General features: G+C 41.9%; 1 protein-coding gene across 6 annotated transcripts in view; it reads left to right on the top strand.

Moving 5' to 3' along the window:
- The window catches only part of cep85 (centrosomal protein 85), a 66147-nt gene that overhangs the window by 26830 nt on the left and 14047 nt on the right, over positions 1 to 25270 (top strand). For 5 of the 6 annotated variants that reach the window (XR_013500453.1, XM_078238023.1, XM_078238022.1 and 2 more), the window contains 7 exons: positions 4817 to 5637; positions 6197 to 6327; positions 8312 to 8429; positions 9351 to 9536; positions 17812 to 17964; positions 18986 to 19140; positions 19946 to 20063. Coding sequence is in view for 5 of the 6 variants with exons in the window: in XM_078238023.1 (XP_078094149.1) it covers positions 4817 to 5637; positions 6197 to 6327; positions 8312 to 8429; positions 9351 to 9536; positions 17812 to 17964; positions 18986 to 19140; positions 19946 to 20063 (1682 nt within the window). In the remaining variant the exon portion in view is untranslated. Of the gene's footprint in view, positions 1 to 2781; positions 2917 to 4816; positions 5638 to 6196; positions 6328 to 8311; positions 8430 to 9350; positions 9537 to 17811; positions 17965 to 18985; positions 19141 to 19945; positions 20064 to 25270 lie in introns of those variants that run through there. The other variant, XM_078238025.1, reaches the window with a different exon arrangement.

Genomic DNA, 25270 nt, shown 5'->3' with positions numbered 1-25270 from the left:
AGCATTAGTAAAGAAATGATTTTGGGGAAATTGACAGGATTGAAGGCGGCTAAATCTCCAGGACCTGATAATCTTCATCCCAGAGTACCTAGAAATAGTAGATCCGTTGATGGTCATTTTCCTGAAGTCTTTGGACTGGTTCCTACACATTGGAGGGTAACTAATGTAAATCTGCTGTACAAAGAGGTGTAGAGTGAAAACGGGGAACTACAGACCAGTGAGCCTAATGTGCAGAGATGCTTCAGCGTGATTTGGACAGGCTGAGTGAGTGAGCATATGCATGGCATAAGTGTATAATGTGGATAAATGTGAGGGGATCCACTGTGATAATAGGAATGCAGATTATTATTTGAATGGGTGTAAATTGAGAGAAGTGGCGACTCAGTGAGACCTTGGTGTCCTTGTGTATCAGTCGCTGAAAGTAAGCGCACAGGTACAGCAGGCGATAAAGACAAATGGTATGTTAGCCTTCATAGCGAGAGGATTTGAGTACAGGAATAGGGATGCTTTACTGCAACTGTATAGGATGTTGGTGAGGCCACACCTGGAGTAGTGTGCAGTTTTGGTGTCCTTTTATCTGAGGAAGGATCTCCTTGCTATAGAGGGAGTATAGCCAAGGTTTACCAGGCTGATTCCTCGGCTGCCAAGTCCGTCAAATGAGGAGAGACTAAGTCTGTTAGGGTTATATTCATTGAAGTTTAGAAAAGTGAGAGGGGATCTCAACTTATAAAGTTCTAACAAAATTAAACAGGGTAGATTCAGAATGTTCCCAATGGTGTTTGGGGGGAGGGGTGGGGGGCGCAGAATTGGAGTCATAAGTTTACCCCTTAGCCTCAAACTTTTAGGACTGGGGTGAGGAGAAGTTTCTTCACCCAGAGAGTGGTGATTCTGTGGAATTTGCTATTACAAAGTAGTTGAGGCCAAAACATGTCATTTCAAGAAGAAATTAGATATAGATCTTGGGGCTAAAGGGATATGGGGGGGGGGGGGTGGGATCAGGATATTGAATTCCTATAGGCAGTTGGTTAGGCATCACAGCTGAATCTGATTCAGAGCCCCCTTCATAATTTGGGCACTGAATATGCCATCCCTATCAACTGATCTAATTTGGCTTGCTTGAATAGGGACTGGTCCTGGCGACTTTTCCCCCTGTATTTGACTCCTGGAGATCCTGGCACATGAAGATTGGTTGAGTCTTTGCCAATATTGGTGAGGGATGGTCATTATCAGGTTTGGGAAGGTGAGCTGTTGAAAGCTTGGGATGGTATAGGAAATGGCTGAGTAGTGCAAAGAGTGTGTACCACAATCCGTCTGGTAAAATATGTAATCATATTGAAAACAACTTGCATCGAGATGAAAAAGTAAATCAGACTCAAACTTGTGTACATTCCAGGTCTATAATACGACTTGCTCCCAAAATACTTTAATGACTGGGGTGGGTTGTGTAATAGGCTGCTGGAAAGTCAGTTGCGTGGAGACACCATTGTATATAATTGGTAGGTTCAGCCCGGGTGTGTTGACACAACATTCACTAATGTACTCTTTTTAAAAAATGGGTTGCTTTGCTCTTGGTGCCAGTATGTGTTCTCTCTTGGCTATTGATAGACATTTCATGACAAAGTCAAACCTTAATGCTAAAGACATTTAGAACAGAAAATTTTCGAGCAGCTGTCATGTACCTCACATTTCAACCATTGTATTGCAGCCCAACTATAGACACAAACATTTATGTGCAATTATGAAAATGTTAATGCAATGATGCAGCTTAATCTAATCTACCAGTTTAGTCTATCGTTTTTCTGTCTGATTACACTCTTGCCAATATTACTGATGGGGGCTTTTGATGGCAGCAGGGAGTTTCCAATTTGAGCTGAAGCTGTCTGGGCTCTGAGCCACTTTATACATTAGGAGCTGGAGCGAGTATCCTCTTTGCTTTCTCAGCGACTGAATGATCTATGATGAACAGAAACCTAAATAGGGAAAAATATGTTTGAAGAAACTAAACTTGATGTGCAGAAATTACTGTATGTACTGACATTCTGAGCTGATCTGTAATATTTGACTCTATTGAATTTTGTCATACATTTGTGCAGTAAATTGGACAAAGTCTGTGTAAATTAAGTATCTGGACTTGATGCAGTATTCTTGTTTGGTTGAACTGTTCTTATCCATGTTGGTCATATAGTGTGACCCTCTTTGTACTTCAGCCTGTGCTGGATCGCTGATGGTAGGATGATTAATGCTGTTCTAATTAATTACATTTCTAAGCTGCTTTAATAACATTTTTGTTTAATTTTCCTGAAGCTCCCAAAGCCTTGAGAATTAAAAATCTGCAATTGTTGAAAACTTGGAACGAAAGTGCAAGTAATAAACAGCACTGTTGTGATAAATAGTCTGCCTGAAACGTTAAAATCCAGCCCTCTTTGCTGAAAGACTTGCAGTGCATTTTCATTGCTAAATCTGGCATTGAATGAGTTTGGAAATTGTGTACATGTCTAAAATACCAGAAACTCAATATTAGCAATTTATAGAAACTGGTATGTGTGAATTCATGGATTCACCCCAGGAATGTTTTGTTCTCAAAATCCCAACTGCAAGTCTGAATCAGTGGGACCATGTACGAGCTCTGCATTTCCAATCGTGAAACTTGAGAAGTGGTGCTAATTATATCAGCAGTCCTTTTCGCCAATGTTCTCACTGACAAAATGGAACAAGATGTACTCCTTTCTCCTCCCACCCAACCAGCCACTCGATATAGCTAGTTTCACTTGTACTGTTACAGCAATATGTCTGTTGAGTACTGCTTGTTTTTGAGGTGAAAGTTGGGCCTTTTAGTTGTTTAGTATTTTGAAAAATTGTCTTTATGCATATAGATTTTATTGTAGGTGACATATTTCATCCTGAAGATTTATAAAGGTAAGCTTTATCAAGTAAGATTCTAAATATCAGACCACGCACTAGGTATTGTTTCTGTCTTTCTTGAACCTCAACTTATTTTAAAATGGATTGCATAAGGGAAGCTCAGCCTCCAGATAAATAATTGAATCCATTTTACAGTTATCCAAACAAAACTTTGTTGTCTAAAAATAGCTATTTTTCCATGGCTGTTGTTGGAAAATATACTTGATTATTTACTATCTTTAGCTGCTTGATGGCTGCAGAAGGATAATATTTGAAAGTTCATGTCTATTGTGTACAATATTTTATTTCAGAGCTCTGGTAGTTCAGTTTGTTGGGGGACTACAGTCTGTCCAGATGGGCCAACAATTGCTAATGTTGCCACTTTTGAAGTATTAAACTGATAGATTAATACTTTTAATTGAGTGTAAAATATTATACAGCTGTACAGCCTTGCTAATCTGGTTGAATACACTGCCTCACTTTCTTTTCTTGTGTGCCTGAAAACCAAAATTACTTTCCAGCTAGCGAAATGCAGAAAGTAACTACGCGCTTTAACCTAACCTAACAAGTTTAACCCAGCTTTGCAGCGATGCGACAGTTAGTATGAATGGAATTTAAATCGGGGCTCAAACTGATTACGGAGCAAGACTACTTTGAGTTTGAGATTTTGGGTCACTTCACAGCTGTGTTGTAGGAGAAGGCGCCAGATATCATTTACCTCTTGCACACTGACAGATTTGTTGATTGTGGGGTTAGCTAGACGGCTGGGTATGGTCCAGAATTATGCCAACAGCATCAGTTCAATCCCTGTACTGGCTGTGATAGCTCATGAAGGCCTTCTTCCTTGTCTTGCCACTTGCTTGATGTAGAGTGCTGACCCTCAAGGCAAATCAATTGTCTGTCTCAAATAGAAAGCAATGCCTATTGTCATTCATTAAACCAGAGAATGACTGCAGTGCAGAAGGAAACTATTTGGCCCATGAAGTCTGCACTGACTCTCTCAAAGAGCATTTCCCCCCCCCCCCCCCAAAGGCCCTCCCCTCTGCCTTACCCCATAACCCCGTGTATTTAGCATGGACAATCCATCTCACCTACATATCTTGGCATACTAAGGGGCAATTTAGCATGACCAATCCACCTAACCTGCACATCTTTGGACTGTGGGAGGAAACTAGAGCCCCCAGAGGCAACCCACGGAGACACTGGGTGAGCGTGCAAACTCCACAATCATCCAAGGCTGGAATCAAACCTGGGTCCCTAGCACTGAGACATCAGTGCTAACCACTGTGCCACCCTTATGGACTATGGCTAATAACCATTTGGCACATTCAGAGTGCACATTGTTGCTTTTGCTGTATTGAGGGAAAATTCCCTTCAATTAATTTGTGTAATGTAAATGCAAGAGTTGGGATGTACTCTGATTCTTGAGTAAGATTCTTGCGTGCATTATTGCTGTATGTTTTTAAGGTATGCCTCAGTTTTTACTACAAAACTTTGTGTTTTCTGAGAATTTACAAAGTGAGAATGGCAAATTATACAAAAGTTTAATCCCCCACTTGTAACTTTGACTTAAAATATCATGACTCATACATTGATCAATAACTGACAACGACCTTGAATTCTCCAGGTGAAACATTGTAAAATCCCTGGGCTAATGGACTATGCAGAATCTGACCTGGACAGGGATGAGGGTTAAAAATGCAAGTTTATTATTTTGTATCAAAAATGGTTCCTTAGATTGACTGGTTTGAAGCATTTGTTTGTGTCTCTAATGTAAAGGTTTGGGGATTTAATCGCCTGAAAAGCTCAGATTTCCAAAAGACCACTTAACTTGCTAAACATTTATTACTGACCTCTGCATTTGTGCTCAGTCTTGGGAGAAATTGGTTTTCAGCTGTGTTTTTCATTTCCATAGATTTCTGCAGCTCCAGTGGATGTTCCTCCTTCAAACCCATCCGCGCTCAGGCCATCATCCCCACTGCACACGTCATGCCTTCTACCTCTGGTAACCCTTCATCCAACCTCCATCCAGTGGGTGATCCAGGCTTCAGTTCTATTTCTGTGCCCCCATGTGGTTCCTCAGACATGAAAGATCAGAGATCTGGAAAACATTTGTCTTCATTGTCCAAATTGAATGGGGTCGAGGTTTCCAACTTTGAGACTAGGGTCAGTGAAATGGAAGGATCTTCTACTTGTGTTAAATCTTTGTCTGTAGATTCAACAAATCACAGCAGACCTACATTGAATGTCCTTGACTACTCGTATCCAAATACTGAACACTTGAGATTGGAGGGGATAGTACGAAAATTTGAAACTCCTAACATTGAACCAACCTTGAATCAATCTGCTTTTTTGGACACTATCTATGATGATCCAAGACACAGATTCCAGGAATGTAGTAAGGGTGAGGTACCCCATGACATCAATGGTGCTGGCGGCAAGGATAACTACAGTAACTATAACATGACTTTTAGATCCTTGCCGGAGAGCAAAGCTGCACCAAACAACAGTGTGTTGTTAGGACCAAGAGCTTGTTTGCGACCTAATGGTGGAGGCTCTGTTCCTGAAGGACTTCATAGTTTACAAGCACAGCAAACACCTTGGGCTCCAGTGTGGCTAAGGGAACGAGCACATGGTAAGCAGATGGATGTTCGCTGTAATGCTAGACCTTGTGACCTGACGGCATGGCAGCAGCAGCAATTGGAGGGCCTTAGGCTACAAGTGGAGCAAATGCAGGTATTGCAGTTTCATTCAATTTGTAATTGAATATTTTTTTTGCCTTGAAAGAAAGGATGTGACTGAAGATGTGTGGCATCATTTTCACCAACTGCTGACCCGTTGTCACGCACAGAGGCTATAACAGCTGCCTCCAAATCTCTCAAACATCCAGTCACTCCCAACATCTAAGATTTGGTGAAACCTATTTGACTGAGGCATGCTTCTCCACTGACACAAAACACCATCCAACACATTTGGAGGTAATGAAAAGTGGTCTGAATGAGAGTTTGGATATTTACTTTCAGAAGTGGTGTACCCAGAGAATTGTTACACCCTTTTGGTGTTGATTTCCCAGTTGACAAGATGCATGGGGCTATCATCCTTGTTCCTTTTAGGCTAATAATTTCATTCTGATCTTCACTTTTTTTTTTTGAGACCTGTGCCTATCTGGCAACAATTGCTCTTGGTAAGAGGTGACTTTCCTAGTGATGAATGAAGGCCCTGGTAATAATGCTGATAGTAGCTGCACTGAACTTCCAGTAGGTTTAACCATTCTTTGTCCTCTCTGTTCCCATAGTTTTTGAACCATGGATCCCACCAATACCCTACGGCATATCCCACTTTTGTTCATCAAGAAACTAACAAATGGGATCCACTAATAAAAGCAAATGAAAGCTTGTTGAAAGAGAAGGAGATGGTTATTGAAAGGTATGTGCCATCTTTGGTTTTCAGAAATGTTGTCAGTGAGAAAAGAAACATACTTTCACCCTATATTGGTGCTAAATATTCTGACGAACTGCAGCATAGGTAAAAACTGAATAAAGCTCCATTTATTATACCCTATCCAGCATTTGTTGGTCGGGTTCAACTTGATGTAGATTAAAGTTTTCAATTTCTATTAAGTCCTGTAGGGATTTTTTTAGAGGTTAAGTTGAGCTTAGCTTTAGCTAATACAAAGACTCGGGACTACAGTATCCTGGTGAAAGATGTTTCTTTATTGATTAACACACATTGGGAGAGAAGGACTGGGCAATCCAACTCTCCTCTGAAGTTGCATCACAGTTGCAATACAATTATACAACTTCCAAAAGGCATTTTACCTGCCCTCTGGCTGATCATGAGCCAATCATCATTAGTAAATGCCATATACCTTGGCAAATTACAGATATTCTCTGACAACATGGGAACAGTAAGTTCTTGCGGTTTCTGCCTGACTTTCCCATGGCCACCTGTCCTGGACTCTCATCTTTTTTTTTTCATTAAGCTGTCTGGAAACAGTTTGTCCTTGCTCAATGAAAGTCTCATTCACTGAGCTGTCTAGTACCCATGCTGATAAGAGCTATGCTTTTATGGGTGTATTGTTATAAGGAATGTGGTCCACTTTTCTGGTCTATTTCCTATGATGCCTTGGAACTTTGTGCCATTAGCCAAGATGAATGTCTGTTCAATAATACACTTCCAAAAATACATGTTTAAATTCTCTAACTGTGGTTATGTGTTTCTATGCAGACAGTACCTCTATAAAATATATATAAGGCAGTCTGTGATTCTTATCCCAAGTTAATCCACTCAGTTCTAATAATCTTTATTAGTGTTTTAAATTCCAGAGTATTTTGAAGTTCTCTAACAAGTCCTCAAGTCAAGTACAGCAATTTAAATACAGCTATGTTGCATTTAAGAAGGCATATGGCATGCTTGCCTTCATCGACCGGGGCATTGCGTTTTAAAAATTGGCAAGTCATGTTGCAGCTTTATAGAACCCTTAGTTAGGCCGCACTTGGAATATAGTGTTCAATTCTGGTTGCCACACTACCAGAAGGATGTGGAGGCTTTGGAGAGGGTACAGAAAAGATTTACCAGGATGTTGCCTGCCTTGGAGGGCATTAGCTATGAGGAGAAGTTGGAGAAACTTGGTTTGTTTCACTAGAACGACAGAGGTTGAGGGACGACCTGATAGAAGTCTACAAGATTGAGGGGCATGGACAGAGTGGATAGTCAGAAGCTTTTTCCCAGGATGGAAGAGTCAATTACTAGGGGGCATAGGTTTAAGGTGCGAGGGGCAAGCTTTAAAGGAGATATGCGAGGCAAGTTTTTTTTTTTACAGAGGATGGTGGGTGCCTGGAATTTGCTGATGGGGGAGATAGTGGAAGCAGATACGATAGTGAGTTTTAAGGGGCGTCTTCACAAATACATGAATAGAGGGATATGGTCCCTGGGGGGGTAGGGGGTTTTAGTTCAGTCTGGCAGCATGGTCGGTGCAGGCTTGGAGGGCCGAAGGGCCTGTTCCTGTGCTGTAATTTTCTTTGTCCTTTGTGCCTTTGCTCACTACCACACCCCCTCTCCCAACCCCCACAACATTTCAGCACTTGAATGAGCTTTTCAATTTCCACACTAGCCATCTCATGTACTGGTTCATACTGCATTTTGAACATCTGCCAAATTTTATTGGAATCATTGCACACAATAGAGAGCTGATTACAGGCTGGCTGGAGATCCGCTGTGTTGATATGGAGGTAGGCTAACACCTCATGCTGTTTTTACGGTATTCTGTATTCACATCTGTACTAATTGATTGTATATTAATGGAAGAGAAACTTTTTCACATTGCTCTTGAGTTTGAGTTTTTAATTATGTTGAATAAGGGGTATTAATCACATTTTCTGTCTTTTATTCCCTTTACTCTGGATTGTAGGCAAAAACAGCAAATCAGTCAGCTGGAACAGAAGATGAGGGAGAGCGAGTTACAGATGCACAGTGCATTGCTGGGCCACCCAGTTCCACTTAGTGATGTCTGCATACTCCGACTGCAGGTACTGCTGCTCAATTGTGAAACTTAGATCATGAACTGAAGTCCATAAAGGACCAGGACCAATGTGAAAGAATAGAAGAGGTACTTAGCGAAGTGGCGATGTGGGTTTTGTGGGGGTGAGGGGAGAAAAGGGAAAACCGACGAAAGTAATGAGTTCCTGGCAAGGAATTACTTGGTGTTTAAATCTTGAATTCAACACAAGAATGACAAACTGTTTGGAGCTTCGGGGGAACATCAAAAAGTTCAAAGGATGATAGAATGGAGCTAGTGTTCAAAGTAGAGACAAAGTTTGACAACCAGAATGTACTCTTGTATATAATTTGAGAGCACGGAAGGGCCATTTGGCACATTTTGCTGTGCCCTATGTTGCTACAATATATAGAATATAAATGCAATTCTCTGTCTGCTTCGAGTGTGATTTCTCTTGTAACACATTGCATCAAAAGTCTTATTCTTTCGGTCTGTGTATTTGCATTATATAGCTCCAGAAATGGGGAGGTGTGGGTCCTTACTGCATGAAGAGACAATGAGAGCTCTATAATAGGGAGAGTCAACAATGGCAAATGCATGTTTATGTATTTGTATTAATTTCAGAGAAGCAGCACTGAGCACAGTATAATAATGTGTGATGTCATTGCGGGAAACTGCAGAGTAAAGAAGCAGCCTGTACTGAACACTCATTAATAAAGCTCTTTCGGTTGTCACCCATCGTGCTTCCGAGCATCAATCCTACAGACACTATAATGGCAACATTGAATTTTTTTTTTGCTGAAGTCATCACTGACTTTGTGTACACACGTTCCCAATGAAACTTGGAAATTAATGTACTTGATTCTTTCAATTTGCAAAAATGATCCAATGCAGATTTATCTTGGTGTCTCCAAGAAATAGAATATGATCTTTTCTTCCCATGCTTTTACAGGAATCACTACGGGAAAATGCGTTCTTGCGGGCTCAGTGTGCAGAACGGACAGAAACATTGAATAATGGAAAACTAGAGGTGGAGAAAAAGCTAGCAGCGATGGAAGTGGAGATTCGCCGACTGAATGAAAGTCTCAAAGAAAATACACAGAAGCACACAGATGATATGAAGAGAATGGAAGAAAAGGCAAGTGTTTGATGTGTAGTGCAGGATAACTTGGGGTGATGAGTGAGCCTGGGCAGTCCATCCACAATGCCGGACTTATCCCTTCTCTCTCACTTTTGAGTTCAGCAGTTTACAAAAGTTTCCAAGATGGATAAATCCTTGTTGAAATGCCAAAATCTGTTGGTAACACAACAGGGATTAAATGAACTTTGATTTAAATTTTATAATTGATCCATAAAGCTCTATTTATTTGTGTCATAAGTAGGCTTACATTAACACTGCAATGAAGTTACTGTGAAAATCCCCTATTTGCCACACTCCGGCGCCTGTTCGGATACAGAGTTTAGCACGGCCAATGCACCTAACCAACATGTCTTTCGATCTGTGGGAGGAAACTGGGGCACCCAGAGGAAACCCACACAGACGTGGGGAGAACATGCAGATTCCACACAGACAGTGACCCAAGCTGGGAATCGAACTCTGGGGCCCTGACACTGAGGCAGCTGAGGCAGCAGTGCCAACTACTGTGCAAGACTCCCTGGATTGTCTTGTAATGGATGCACTTCAACCAAACTTGTGCAGTACCACATTCTGCCACTGAATGGCAGCATACACTTGTAACATCCTGATGGCCTCAGGTGGCAGACTTTACATTTTTTTGATTTGTTCATTGAATATGGGCATCACTGACATGGTCAGCAATTATTGCCCATCTCAAATTGTTCTTGAGAATGTGACAGTGAATTATAGTAATTATAGTTCCAAGTCAGGATGGTATGTAATTTGCAGATAGAATGTTCCCATTTTTCTTGGTGGTAGAAGTTACTGGTTTGGAAGATGCTGTCAAAGGAGCCTGGGCAAGTTGCTGCAGTGCATCTTGTAGATGGTATACACTGCTTGGTGCAGTAGTGGAGGGAATTAATTTTTAAGGTTGTGGGTGCCAATCAAGTGGGCTACTTTATCCTGGCTCTATCAAGCTGCTTGTGTTGTTGGAGCTGCACTCGTCCAGGCAGTGCTGCTCAGCTTTGGTCACTCCACGATTTATCCATTACAACATACACATTACATTACACCACAACAGCTCTCTAACAGTAAAGTATATGAATCACATTATTTAGCAGTTTCATTATGGGAAACTTTTAGCCCATTCGGTATTGCAATTATTTCCTTAGATTGGATAATTGTTCATGTCAGTCAGCTATTTAAGGACGATGAGAGCTAAACCAGGGAATCATAGGTCATTTCGCTTAATATGGTCTTATCTTGATTGATAAAGTGATCGGGGTTATGGGGAAAAGGCAGGAGAATAGAGCTGAGAAAAATATCAGCCATGATTGAATGGTGGAGCAGACTCGATGAGCCGAGTGGCCTAATTCTGCTCTGTCTTATGGTCTAATACTTATTGTTGGGAAAATGTTATAGTCTACAATTAAGGATAGGGTTCAGTCAGAGAGCCAGCATAGAATTGTGAAGGGTATGTCACGACTGACCAACCAAATTTAATTTTTTTTGAAGAGGTGGCCAAAGTCAGGAACAGGGGAATGTCAGTGGATGTTACTTAAATGGACTTTCAACAGGCATTTGATCAAGTGATTCTCAGAGACTGTTAGTTAAAGTTGAAAGCAACCTATTGACCTGGTTAAGAAATGAGCTGCGTGGCAGAAGACAGATCTTAATCTTAACTGGTTGTACATGAAATGCCTGTCCCGCAAGAATGTGTTGGGGCTCAGCTATTCATTGTTTGATAACATCTTGAGATAGCTACATTTCCACATTTTGTCGATGGTAGGTATTGCAAGTTACGCAATGTGGAAGGGTAAAATTGCATGAAGAAGTTGATGGATCAAGTGAAAGGGAAAAATGTGTGGCAAAATTAAATGTAGCCAAATGTGAGGTTATCCACTTTGGATTGAAAAAAAAATCCAGATTTAAATTACATATGGTTAAAGTTTATTTATTGGTCACAAGTAGGCTTACATCATCACTGCAATGAAGTTACTGTGAAAATCCCCTTGTCGCCACACTCCGGCGCCTGTTCGGGTACACTGAGGGAGAATTTAGCATGGCCAATCCACATAACCTGCACATCTCTCGGACATGGAGGGATTACACAAATCAGGGATGTATTCCCTGGAATTTAGAAGGTTAAAGGGTGGTTGTGATTTATATTTTCCAAGATTTTAAGGAGAATAGATAGGTAAATGCAAATAAATTATTTCTGGCTGAGGAGTCTCCGACCAGGGCCATAGCTTATAAATTAGAACCAACCCTTTCAGGTAAGAAATTAGGAAACTGTTTTCTACGCACAAAAGGTGGTAGAAGTTTGGAACTCTTTCACGGACAGCAGTTATTGTTGGATCAGTTGTTAAATCAATCTCAAAACAATGTTAACCAAAGCCATGAAAGACTATGGAGCAAAGGCACAGATATGGGCTGGGATTCTCCCAAAACAAGTTTCCAACAGGTGGGAAAATGGGAGAATTTCCCACCCATTTTTTGGGTGTATTTATCTGAATGAATCTCCGAGACAATGAAGAGTGCCTCAGACTGATTCGTGCTGAAAAGTGGGAACCAGGGCCTCAACCTGCCTGAGAGGCCGGCAGCATAGTGCTGAGTGGGCCACTGCGCATGCGCTGACCTGTTACTGTGGAGATCGGCACATGCGCACTGACCTCCGATCACTGGCTTTCTCCAGAATTCCCCTGATTGCTGCTGGCCTTCCTGACTCCTCCCTCCAGAGCGCCAGGCTAGCACTGCCCAAGGGGCACCACCCCTCTTATCCCCGACCTTCTGGGAGGGGATCTCAATGACCTCTGTCCCCACCAGCAGGGTGAGAACGCCTGTTCCCTGTTAGTGGAGAGCAGTTGTAAACCCCACTGGTGGGAGCCACTCCAGCGGGGTTGGGGGAGACATTCGTGGGCCAGGAGAATACCTTCCCGGGCCTGCTAATCATATGGAAATTTAAATTTACATACGATCAGCTCCATGCGGATTTCCGGCGCAGAGCTGATTGCGCTTAAAAATGCTTTGGAGACTCGTAACTGGCTAGATGCCGGTTGTGAATCTCACAAAAGACCCCCCCCACTCTTATCTCGTGGCCCGCTGCGCTACTTGAGCAGTGCAGTTGACTGGGAAAATCCCAGCCATGGAGTTCACACACAGATCAGCTATGATCTCATTGAATGATGATGGGCAGGCTTGGTGAACTGCATGCCCTAATCCTGTTCCTATGCTCCTACTTTCACCTCATCAAGGTGAGTGAGTTTATTATTATCAGTGATATATCATAATACAGTTTGTGCACTATCTAAACATGGGCGGTTACAGGTGTCTCAAACCTTGTGCATTATTAGTGTATAAAGAGGTGGTTTTCTCACATTGACAGTGCTTGTCGCATTGATTGCCAGCAATGCTTTAACTCTAAGCCTGATGGGATGGAAACCAGCCTGAAATGTCACTGACTTTGTGACTGGTGAGTTTATTTTTGCATCTAGTTAAAATACTTAAGAGCTCGACACATGAGCTTTAGAGAAGCAGCAAATAACTAAATAAATCCAAACTTCAACAGTTCATTTAATGTTTTATTCATTTATCAGGGACATCTATTATAGGGACCAGAAGAGACAATTTAGCCCTTTTAATTTCTGAACATGGGGTAGGCCATTTAGGACTGAGACTAGGGGAAACTTCTTCACTCATGGTGGCAAACCTGTGGAATTCTCTACCACAAAAGGCTGTGGAGGCCAAATCACTGAATGTATTTAAGAAGGAAATAGGTTTCTGGACTGTTATGGGTGTTGAGACATATGGGGAGAGTGTGGGAGTATGGCATTGAGATCGAGGATCATATTGAAGGAGCAGGCTCTTTAAAGCCAAAGTTTCAATGTTATGAAAGCTCCAAATGTTTTTCTCCCAAGGCCACTATCCATAGTCTTTTGGAGAATATATCATGATCATATTGAATGGCGGAGCAAGCTCTAAAGGCCGAATGGCCTACTCCTGCACCTGTTTTCTGTGAATGTTATGAAAGCTCCAGATATTTTCCTCCCCAGGCCAGTATCCATAGCCTTTTGGAGTGTGTTTGATTTCTACTATCATTAGAAAAGCTAGAAAGAGTTTATTCACACAGGTTTTATTCTCTTTTTCTTTCAGTGGTTAACAATTTACATGGGCGTGACTAATTTATTTTACAAGCAGAATGTTATTCAAAGTTAATTGATTAATTTATGGAGTGCTGTCGTACTAGATTTCATCTTTGGTCCTCAAAGTTGACAGGGGCAGCAGTAGCTGTGTTTATAAATGGTCCCAGTGCTTTTAGGTTAACATTGTGGGGTATAAGATCTTTCGGCGAGACAGGAGTCAGACCCTTCCAAGATATCATCGCTCCCTATTGCAGTAATTGACACCTTAATTAATATTGCTACACTACCTCCCTTTTTACACCCTCCTCTGTCTCGCCGAAAGATCTTATACCCCACAATGTTAACCTAAAAGCATTGGGACCATTTATAAACACAGCTACTGCTGCCCCTGTCAACTTTGAGGACCAAAGATGAAATCTAGTATGACAGCACTCCATAAATTAATCAATTAACTTTGAATAACATTCTGCTTGTAAAATAAATTAGTCACGCTCATGTAAATTGTTAACCACTGAAAGAAAAAGAGAGAATAAAACCTGTGAATAAACTCTTTCTAGCTTTTCTAATGACAGTAGAAATCAAACACACTCCAAAAGGCTATGGATACTGGCCTGGGGAGGAAAATATCTGGAGCTTTCATAACATTCACAGAAAACAGGTGCAGGAGTAGGCCACTCGGCCTTTAGAGCTTGCTCTGCCATTCAATATGATCATGATATACACCAAAAGGCTATGGATAGTAGCCCGGGGAGGAAAACATCTGGAGCTTTCATAACATTGAAGCTTAGAAAAGAGCCTGCTCCTTCAATATGATCCTGGTTGGTCCTCGATCTCGATGCCATACTCCCACACTCTCCCCATATGTCTCAACACCCATAAGAGTCTAGAAATATATTTCCTTAAATACATTGTGATTTGGCCTCCACAGCTTTTTGTGGGTAGAACTTAGGAATGTTGGGAGTGTATTATAGGCCCCCAAAGAGTCAGCAGAAAATAGTGGAGCAAATATGTACACAGTTCACAAAGTGTGTAAGAGTAATAAGTGGGTAATTATACAAGGGGATTTCAACTTTCCCGACATGAATTGGGATAGTCATAGTGTTAAGAGTGTTGTGGGGGTGGATTTCTTGAAATGTATCCAGGGGAGTTTTTTGTATCTATGTGGAAGTCCCACCAAGGGATGGCGCAGCGCTGGATCTGGTTCTGGGGAATGAAGCTGGACAAGCAACCACAACACAGTATGGTTCAAATTTGTTATGGACAAGGAGAAAGATGGCCTGCAAAAAATGGCTTTGGATTGGGGGGTGGGGGGGGAAGGTAAATTTTATTAAAAATAAGGCAGGATCTGGCCAGAGTTACCTGGGAACAGCTCCTTGCAGGTAGGTCTACAGCAGAGCAGTGGGGGGCATTCAAAAAGGAGCTGGGGATAATACAGGTCCAACATGTATCCTTTAGGGGGAAAATGTGGGAGCAATAAATTCAGGAAACCCTGGGTGTCTCGAACAATTCAAGGCTGGATGAGGAAGATGAGAGAGATGTTTAGCAAGTCAAAAGGGAGCAATTCAGCTGCAGCCCGAGAGGAATATAGGAAGTGCAAGAGGGAACTTGTGAAAGCAATCAGAAGAGCAAAAAGTGGGTATGAGAAAGGACTTGCGAACAGGATTAGGAAGAATCGGCAGATATTTTGTAAATACATTAAAGGGAAGAGGTTAATCAGGGAAAGAGTAAGGCCCATTAGGGACAAAGAGGGCAATTGGTGTGTGAAGCTGCAGAATATTGGAAAGGTGTTAAATGAATACTTCTCATCGGTCTTCACCCAGGAAAAGGAGAACGAAGGCGTGGAATTTAGGACATGGCATTGTGAAGAATTTGCACAATAGGAACTGGGGAGATATTGGAGGTTCTGATGGGGCTTAATAATGGATAAATACCCTGGCCCGGATGAATTGCATCCCAAGCTGCTGTGGGAGGTGAGGCAGGAAATTGCAGGGGCAGTGAAACACATTTTAAATTCCCCTCTGTCCAGGGGGAAGTGCCAGAGGACTGGAGGTTGGCTAATGTGGTTCCACTTTCCAAAAAAGGTGGTAGAGATGAACCAGGAAATTATAAACGGGTGAGCCTCATGTTAGTGGTAGGGATACTATTGGAGAAAATTCTGAAGGAGAGGATCAATATCCACTTGGAAAGGCATGGGTTAATTAGTGAGAGTCAGCAGGAGGTGATGCCTAACAAATTTGTTAGAGTTTTTTGAAATGTGATCGTGTGTGGATGAGGGGAGTTCCGTTTTAGTTTATATGGATTTTAGCCAAGCTTTTGACAAGGTTGCACGTTGGAGACTGAGAAGGTTAAAGCACATGGAATTTGGGGATTGGCGAGATGGACAGAAACTGGCTTGGTAATAGGACTCAAAGGGTAGTGGTAGAAGGCTGTTAGAGTGACTGGATGATGCCGGTGTCCAGTGGTGTACTATAAGGATCAGTACTGGGACCCTTATTGTTTATATACATGAACAATATAGAAGTAAATGTGGGAGGGAATGAGCAAGTTTTCAGATGACATCAAGATTGGTAAGGTGGGTGATGGTTGTAGGCTACAGGAAGATATAGATGGGTTGGCCAGATGGGCAGAACAGGCAGATGATATGTAACCCTGATCAGTGTGAGGTGACGCACTTTGGAAGAAACAATAGAAGGGAGTATTTAATGAATGGTAGGAGATTGGGAAGCTCAGTGGAACAGAGGGATCTTGGGTAATTATTCACAGATACATCAACAGGGACAAATTAGAAATGGTTGAGAGCTTCAAGTTTTTAGGTGTCCAGATCACCAACAACCTGTCCTGGTCCCCCCCCCCCATGCCGACACTATAGTTAAGAAGGCCCACCAACGCCTCTACTTTCTCAGAAGACTAAGGAAATTTGGCATGTCAGCTACGAGACTCTCCCACTTTTACAGATGCACGATAGAAAGCATTCTTTCTGGTTGTATCACAGCTTGTTATGACTCCTGCTCTGCCCAAGACTGCAAGAAACTACAAAAGGTCGTGAATGCAGCCCAATCCATCATGCAAACCAGCCTCCCATCCATTGACTCTGTCTACACTTCCTGCTGCCTCGACAAAGCAGCCAGCATAATTAAGGACCCCACCGCATCCCAGAAGTTCGCTCTTCCACCTTCTTCCATGGGGAAAATCTGAGGTCACGTACCAACCGACTCAAGAACAGCTTCTTCCCTGCTGCCATCAGACTTTTGAATGGACCAACGTTGCAAAGTTGATCTTTCTCCACATCCTAGCTATGATTGTAACACATTCTGCAGTCTCTCGTTTCCTTCTCTATGAATAGTATGCTTTGTCTGTATAGCGCACAAGAAACAATACTTTCACTGTACACTAATACATGTGACAATAATAAATCAAATCACAGATCCCTGAAGGCAGCAGAGCATGTGAATAGGATAGTTAAGACATTTGGGACACTTGCTTTCATCAGTCGTGGTATAAGAGCAAGGAGGTAATGCTGGAGTTGTACAGAGCAATGGTTAGGGCACAGCTGGAGTACTGTTCAGTTCTGGTCACCTCACTATAGAAAGGATGTGATAGCACTAGAGGGGGTACAGAGGAGGTTCACCAGGATATTGCCTGGGATGGAACATTTGAGCTATAGGGAGAGACTAGATAGGCTTGGATTGTTTTCTTTAGAGCAGAGAAGGCTAAGGGGGGACATGATTGAGATGGATAGGATTATGAGGGGTATGGACAGGGTGAGTAGGGAGCAGCTGTTCCTCTTGGTTGAGGGACCAATCATGAGTGGGTATGGGGCAGGAGATTTGGATGGGTTTTGAGAAAAATATTTTCACTGAGGATTGTGGGAATCTGGGATGCACTGCCTGGGAAGACGGTGGAAGCTGGAAACCTTACAACCTTTATAAAAAAAAATATTTGGATGAGCACTTGAAATATAACATTCAAGGATATGGGCCAAGTGTAGGAAAATGGGATTATCGCACCTTTAGTGGTAAATGTTGGTGCAGACTTGATGGGCTGAAGGGCCTTTCTGCACTGTATGACTGAGAGCACGGCCCAGCTTCCTCCTCCTGTTTGCTGGCCATAGAGCTGTCTGTATTCACACTGGGTCATTTGCTTGTGTTGCTCAGGTCCGTGGCCGTGACAAACACATCAACAACCTGAAACGGAAGTGTCAAAAGGAGGCAGAACAGAACAGAGAGAAACAGCAACGCATTGAAACTCTAGAGCGGTATCTGGCAGATCTGCCCACCCTGGATGACTATCAGAAGCAGAGCCGACAGGTGAGATTGACCCTAGGCTGTCAAGTGAAGTGATATCTTTATCAGGGTAATGGATTCAATGTTGCAGACTAGGCACAAACACTCGCAAAACACATCAAAGGGGGTGAGGCTTTCAAATCTTCCATCGCAATTAAATACAGCTCTAACTTGCATAATGTATAAGATGTTGAAATAGGCCCATCTGCCTCTTTAGAATCACACTTATGACACTGAGTTGCAAGATGAACAGTTGATCTAGCCAGCATGTCTCATGTTGGCCAGCATCATCAAGAGGTTTCTTCTGATTTTGTGCCTGTTTGAGGACAGTTTCCCCCATGTAGTGAGATTAGACTTCCAAGGTTTTAGCTTCTGTCAAAGTTTACAGGGTTAATTTTGTTCTCTGGTTTGTCTGTATTTAATTTGCATGAGTGACGGTTCTACAATGAGCCCAATAACGAGAGCACCATATGGCCTTTTATGAGTTTAGAGTTGAGCTCCCACATAACTGATGAGTGATTCTGCTCTTTGCATGTTTCCATCAGTCTTGATTTATATGCAGCATCTTTCATTGTAATGAGATGATATGGTATGATTGTGTATATGAAACTGGAAAATAAAGATTTATGGGGAGGGAGCTGAGCAGTGGAGGTCCAGAGCTAGCACAGGCATATGTCAAATGCTTTTGGCTACATATTGATCCCAAACTAACCTTTATTGCAGTGCGTTCCTTTGCCAACTGATGGGAATAAATGTATGTTCTAGCTTTGCAAGATTTTCCCTCTGAAGCTGCTGCCTCTGCTTACATTGTGGGTAAATGAAGCACCTTCTGTGGCAAAGAAACATTCCTGCTGTATGCTGAGGGGTGCAAGGGGACCAGTGTTAAGGCCGTGACATCTATCGGTTAGAGAGAGAGCACACTACCTGGGTTGAGAGTTGATATGCATCTATGTCCAGGACAAGAGCTGGTGCATGAACTTTGAATAGAATGCTCTGCCCTCCTGCCAGTGCAGATACTCTGGAACAGTAATTGTTTTTTTTTTAGCTAAAGGATGTAGAGCTAAAATGTGAGTTGCTGCAGAGTACAGTGTTGGATTTGGAGACCAAACTAGGAGAAGCTCGAGCACGATGTCGCGAAAAGGACAGCATTCTGGAGAATCAGAAGCAGAAAGAGATGGAGCTGGTCTCTACAGTTCATGGGTAAGGTAACATGGCTGACACTTTCATTTACTGTTCTGCTCTGATCCTGTGGATTGTTTTATATCCATTGGAACAAATCTGGGCCTGGAATTCAAGTTACTTTGTAAGTTTGCCTCCTTTGTTGTAAAAGAGGAAATGCTAGCATTCCCTGGACCTCGGTCATTTGCTGAAGTACAGAATGGGATTGCATTTCAATGACATCCATCTGTCACTTCCCTCTCTTTGCTGAGTGGCCTCCCGTGCATTTACAGTGTTAACAGTGACTCGGTTTATGCAGATGAAGTGCCTAATAAAGAACAGCGAGGTGGGAGGCTATTATTGGGAAGATGGGAGAGAAAAATAATTCTCTGTAATTGGGATTTTCTTGAACAACTTCAGAATTGTGAGCTATGTGCAAATCTGAAATTGGGAGAACTAAATTTATTTGTAGATGATGCTCACTTCTACAAGCTCTTATGACAAGGGATCCAGTTAATGATGCTGTCTACAATATAATTAAAAGATTTGTAAAAATGGACTGAAGTAACCAGTTGTTCATTTTTTCTCTTCTTGGCTGTTTGAAATGAAAATTCTAGGATTGGCTAGGCAAGGTTGTGTGACTGCTGCATGTGTCCATCTCTGGTAGCCACATGCCACTGTTGACCCGTCTACCCAAAAAGTGTCATTGGTGCACTTTAATATGCACGAGACATGAATATTTGAGGCACGTGACCAAGTCCAGTACTGACTCGTATTCCCTCACAGTTGGTGCTACCCTGAAACTGGACAGTGTGATTTCACACAATGCTGCCCCTCTTTCTTTCAGCCTACAGGAGAAAGTTGCAAAGTGTTTGGAAGATGGTGTGAGGTTACCAATCATGGATGTAGAGAAACTGAAGTCTGAGAGCAACAACCTCAAGGGAGATTACGACCGAGCCATGAAGGTGAGTACTTGCATTTGAGGACAGATGCCTGTAGGCAGGGCAAATGATTGTTCAGAAATCTAAAATTCAACTGTTTGCAGGACCACTAGTGTAAATTTACACCACTGCACTAAGTGTGATTGGATATTGTAGTACACCAGATCACTTGTCCAAACTATAGACTTGAAGAAACCGTAAGGAAGAACATTTTGTGGGAAACCAATTACCAAGGCCACAGATATGTGATGCTCACTAAAACTGTGGTATTTTTATTTTGAGGTTCCTGGATTTTATCAGTGTTTCGGAGAACATGTTCTGTCTGCTTTTAGTTAACCAAAAAGACTGAACTATAATGCAGGCAGCGACTGCAGTTCCCTATAATCAAACCAAATCAAAGTCTTGTTTTATTTAGTGTGAGATTTCTGGATATTTGTTGGTCCTTTCAAGATTGTTTCATAAATTGATAAATGTAGACGGTGACTATAATCTGATGTTGTCTTTTTGTACCAGTGAGCCTTGGGGCTGGAAAAGAGGCTCATCTTTCTGCTTTTTCACATTTTATTATAACTAAAAGCTCAGGCAACAAATGGGTCCCATAATTGGGCATGGTGCAATTGGTAAGAACTCTGTTGTGTGCAAAATCGTGACTAGCATAATGCAGAGGTGTTCTGCTTTGTATCAAATACAGTGAAAGGTCCCTCATGAGCCAGATGGTATGTTTGTTAGCAGTAAATTCAACAGTTTGCACTAATGGAGACTGTGTAAAGATTGGTCTTGTAGAGTTACTTTACCCATCTCATTTTGTTGCTAAATTTGTTGAAATAGCAAGTGTCACATCAATTCTAAACAGTCTTGCTAGAATGTACTTCTACTGATTTGTCTTCGATGGCCTTTAAAAATATTGAGCAGTCTTGACATTTGCTCCTTTTGCTGAGTTTTACTACAGGATCAGCATATATGTAAATACAACTACCCAACTTTAATTTGAAACCAGAAGTTTCAACAGACAAGGGGTCTTTGACTTCCCTTCTGGAAATAGTAATTTTGAAACTTGCAATTGAAATTACAGGAACTCTTGTGACCTTTCATTATTCTTTCTTTGTTCTTTATTGATCCATAATATGCGTGCAAGATCTACAATCTTGTTATTAGAAACTTAGAAAACTTATGGCACAGAGGAGGCCATTCAGCCCTTTGTGTCGTATCAGCCAAAAAAGAGCTGTTTGGCTTAATCCCACTTTCCAACTTTTTTAGTCTAAAGCCCAGCAGTTCAATTTATTAAAAATATTTCTGCCTCCCTCTTAGGCAGCGAGTTCCATACTGGATTGCACTCCAGGTGAAAAGATTCTTCTCTAATCCTGCTTCCTCGTTTCCCACCCCTCTGCCAAGGAAAATAAGTCCTTCCTGTCTATTCTAACCCCTCATAATTTTATACATTGCAGTTAAATATTTCCTCAGCCTCTTCTGTTTCAGAGACCTAACCAAACTTCATAGCTAGAATTTTTCAGTCCCAGCAGCCTCTTTGTAAATCCTCTCTTTCTAGTGTGGTCACATCTTTCCTGTAGTGTGGTGACTTCAATTAAAAGCAGTACACTGGCTTTGGTCAAACTAGTGTTTTCTACAGTTCTGGTGTAACTTCCCTGTACTTGTATTCTATACCATGGCTAACAAAGGGAAATAAGATCATAAGAAATAGGAGCAAGTGCAAGTCATTTTGCCCATTTGAGCCTGCTCTGCCATTCAATAAGATCATAACTGATTTTATTGTGACCTTGACCTTAACCCTCAACATCTTTGTAGATCCAAAATCTGTCAACTCGGTCTTGAATATAATCAATAACCCATTGCTTGCGTTGGAAGAGAATTCCAAAAACAAATGACCCTCAAAGTTCCTCCTCTTCTCTGTCTTAAAAATGAGAAACCTCTATTTTTAGACCTGTCCATTTAGTACGATTCCTCTACCCTTCCACCCCAAACCACTTCCCTTTTAAAAAGCATTATGGATTCTGCTTTCATTATTGTTCCTGGTGGAGCATATCATGTCTTAACATACCTATCTGGAAAACAAGTAAACAAATATTTTTGCTATTGTGTCCTGTTGATAGATTTCCACCTGCTAATTGCAGACGCTTTGACCATTGGATTTAGTTAATTAAGCACCCCTCAATATTTTGAACAGTTCTGTCAGATTTCTTCTTGAACTTTCAAATGACAGTCTAGTTCTTCGAAGCTTTCATTATAATGCCTTAATTCTGTGATTTTAATAAATTGCCTCTTTATTGCCTGGCTTCTCATTGGTTCTAAATTATTAGACCCAAAACTAGGCTTGATTTGTTAGGTTTAACATTCTTGTTATATCGGTTGTTGACATATCTCCATCCTTGTAAGTTGATAGATGTGCAACAGATCAAATCCTCTGGGGTGGGGTAACTTCATGTGGTGCACTTCTGGTGGTTGAAGAGACCATTAATCCATCAGAGGCAGGCCTGCTGCAAGTACCAAATTTGAATTGTGTTTAACAGGTGCTGAGAGTTGCTTTGGATGTTGCCTGTAGCCACTGATTATCATGGTGGCACACTCCAGCCCACAGGTCATGTCACCATTTTCTTCTGTCATCACTAGTGCTTCCCAGGTGCAAGAATTAATCAGCATCCTTGAAGTGGAGCTTTAGGCATCATACTGGCCATATGGCTTTGGCTACCTCATAGAAAATCCTTAGATACCCGACCATCTTTCATCTGGAAATGTGCCTGAGCCAGCAAAGTAACCTCTGCTTGACGAACGCTAGCATACCTTGGAGATGTGCCTTTGAGAGGTCTGCCACTTGAGTGATTTTGTCCTTCCATGAGATGCCCAGAATTAGACCATAAGATATGGGAGCAGAATTAGGCCTTTCGGCCCATAAGTCTGCTCTGCATTTGATCATGGTTCATGTGTTTCTCAACCCCATTCTCCCACCTTTTTCCCCATAACCTTTTGATCCCCTTACCACTGAACAACCTATCTATCTCTGCCTTAAATACACTCAACGAACTAGCCTCCACGGCCTTCTGTGGCAATGAATTCCACAGATTCCCCACACTCTGGCTGAAGAAATTCCTCCATCTCTGTTCTAAAGGGTCTCCCTTTACTCTGAGGCTGTACCCTTGCATCCTAGTCTATCCTACTAATGGAAACATCTTCTCCACATTCACTCTATCCAGGCTTTTCAGTATTCTGTAAGTTTCAATGAGATCCCCCCCCTCATCCTTCTAAACGCCAAGTATAGACCCAGAGTCCTCAAACACATCTCCTACATCAAACCTTTCATTCCTGGGATCATTCTTGTAAACATCCTCTGGACCCTTTCCAAAGCCATCACGTCCATCCTTGGATACGGAGCCCAACATTACTCAATACTTCAAATGTGGTCTGGCCAGAGCCTTATAAAGCCTTAGCAGTACACCCCTGTTTTTGTATTCTAGTCGTCTTGAAATGAATGCTAACATTGCATTTGCCTTCCTAACTGCCAACTCAACCTGCAAGTTAATCTTAAGAGAATCCTTAAGTAGGACTCCCAAGTCCCTTTGCATTTCCGATTTCTGAATTCTCTCCCCATGTAGAAAATAGTCTACCGCCTCTTCTTTCTACCAAAATGCATAACGTCACACTTTTTGTCACTTCTTTGCCCACTCTCCTAATGTATCCAAGTTCTCCTGCAGCCCCCCTGCTTCCTCAATTGTACCTGTCCCTCCACCTATCTTTGTATCATCTGCAAACTTAGCCACAATGCCCTTAGTTCCTTCTTCTAAATCATTGATGTATAAAGTGAAAAGTTGTGGTCCCAACATTGACCCCTGTGGAACTCTAGTCACCAGCTGCCATCCTGAAAAGGACCTCTTTATCCCCACTCTCTGCCTTCTGCCAGTCAGGCAATCTTCTATCCCAAGGGGTATCAGACAATTCGGAAGGATAGACAGGAAGGAAAAGGGGGTGGGGTAGCTCTGTTAATTAAGGATAACATCAGGGCGGTAGTGAGAGACGATATAGGCTCTAAGGAGCAAAATGTGGAATCAATGTGGGTGGAGATAAGGAATAGTAAGGGGAAGAAGTCACTGGCGAGCGTAATCTATAGGCCCCCAAATAATAACTTCAAGGTGGGGCGGGCTATAAACAAACACACAACAGATGCATGTAAAAATGGAACAGCAATAATCATGGGGGATTTTAACCTCCATATTGATTGGTCAACTCAAGTCAGACGCAGTGGACTTGAGGAAGAGTTCTTAGAATGCTGTCGCGATAGTTTCCTCCAATAGTATGTTACAGAACCTACGAGGGAGCAAGCTATCTTGGATCTGGTCCTGTGTAATGAGACAGGTAAAATTAATGATGATCTTGTGAGGGATCCTCTTAGAATGAATGATCACAATATGGTTGAATTTCTAATACAGATGGAGGGTGAGAAAGTAGGGTCCCAAACCCGTGTCCTCTGCTTGAACAAGGGGGATTACAATAGGATGAGGGCAGAGTTGGCTAATGTAGACTGGAAACACAGACTAATTGGTGGGACAGTTGAGGAACAGTGGAGGATTTTTAAGGAGATTTTTCTCGGTACTCAGCAAAAATATATTCCAGTGAAAAAGAAGGAATGTAAGAAAAGGGATAACCAGCCATGGGTAACTAAGGAAATAAAGGAGAGTATCAAATTAAAAACCAATGCATAGAGTGGCCAAAATTAGTGGGGAACTAGAAGATTGGGAAGGCTTTAAAAAAACAACAAAAAACTAAGAAAGCAATAAAGGAAAGATAGATTATGAAAGTAAACTAGCACAAAATACTCTAGGTGCGGCCTCACTAGTACCCTGTACAGTTGCAGCATGACCTCCCTGCTTTTATACTCCATCCCTCTCACGATAAAGGCCAACATTCCATTTGCCTTCTTGATTACCTGCTGCATGAGTCACAAAAACTCAGTTTGATAGTAAAAGTTTTTACAAATATATAAAACGGAAAAGAGTGGCTAAAGTAAATGTTGGTCCCTTAGAAGATGAGAAGGGGGATTTAATAATAGGAAACGAGGAAATGGCCAAGGCCTTAAACAAGTTTTTTGTGTCGGTCTTCACAGTGGAGGACACAAATAGCATACCAATAATTGACGGTCATGGGACTGTAAGGGATGAAGGCCTTAAAACGATCACTATTACTAAAGAGGTAGTGCTGGGTAGGTTAATGGGACTAAAGGTAGA

Source organism: Mustelus asterias, chromosome 21, assembly GCF_964213995.1.
Source record: "Mustelus asterias chromosome 21, sMusAst1.hap1.1, whole genome shotgun sequence".
Classification (NCBI taxonomy): domain Eukaryota; kingdom Metazoa; phylum Chordata; class Chondrichthyes; order Carcharhiniformes; family Triakidae; genus Mustelus; species Mustelus asterias.
Note: the sequence above shows the minus strand (reverse complement) of the source record. Positions and strands in the feature narration are given on the sequence as shown.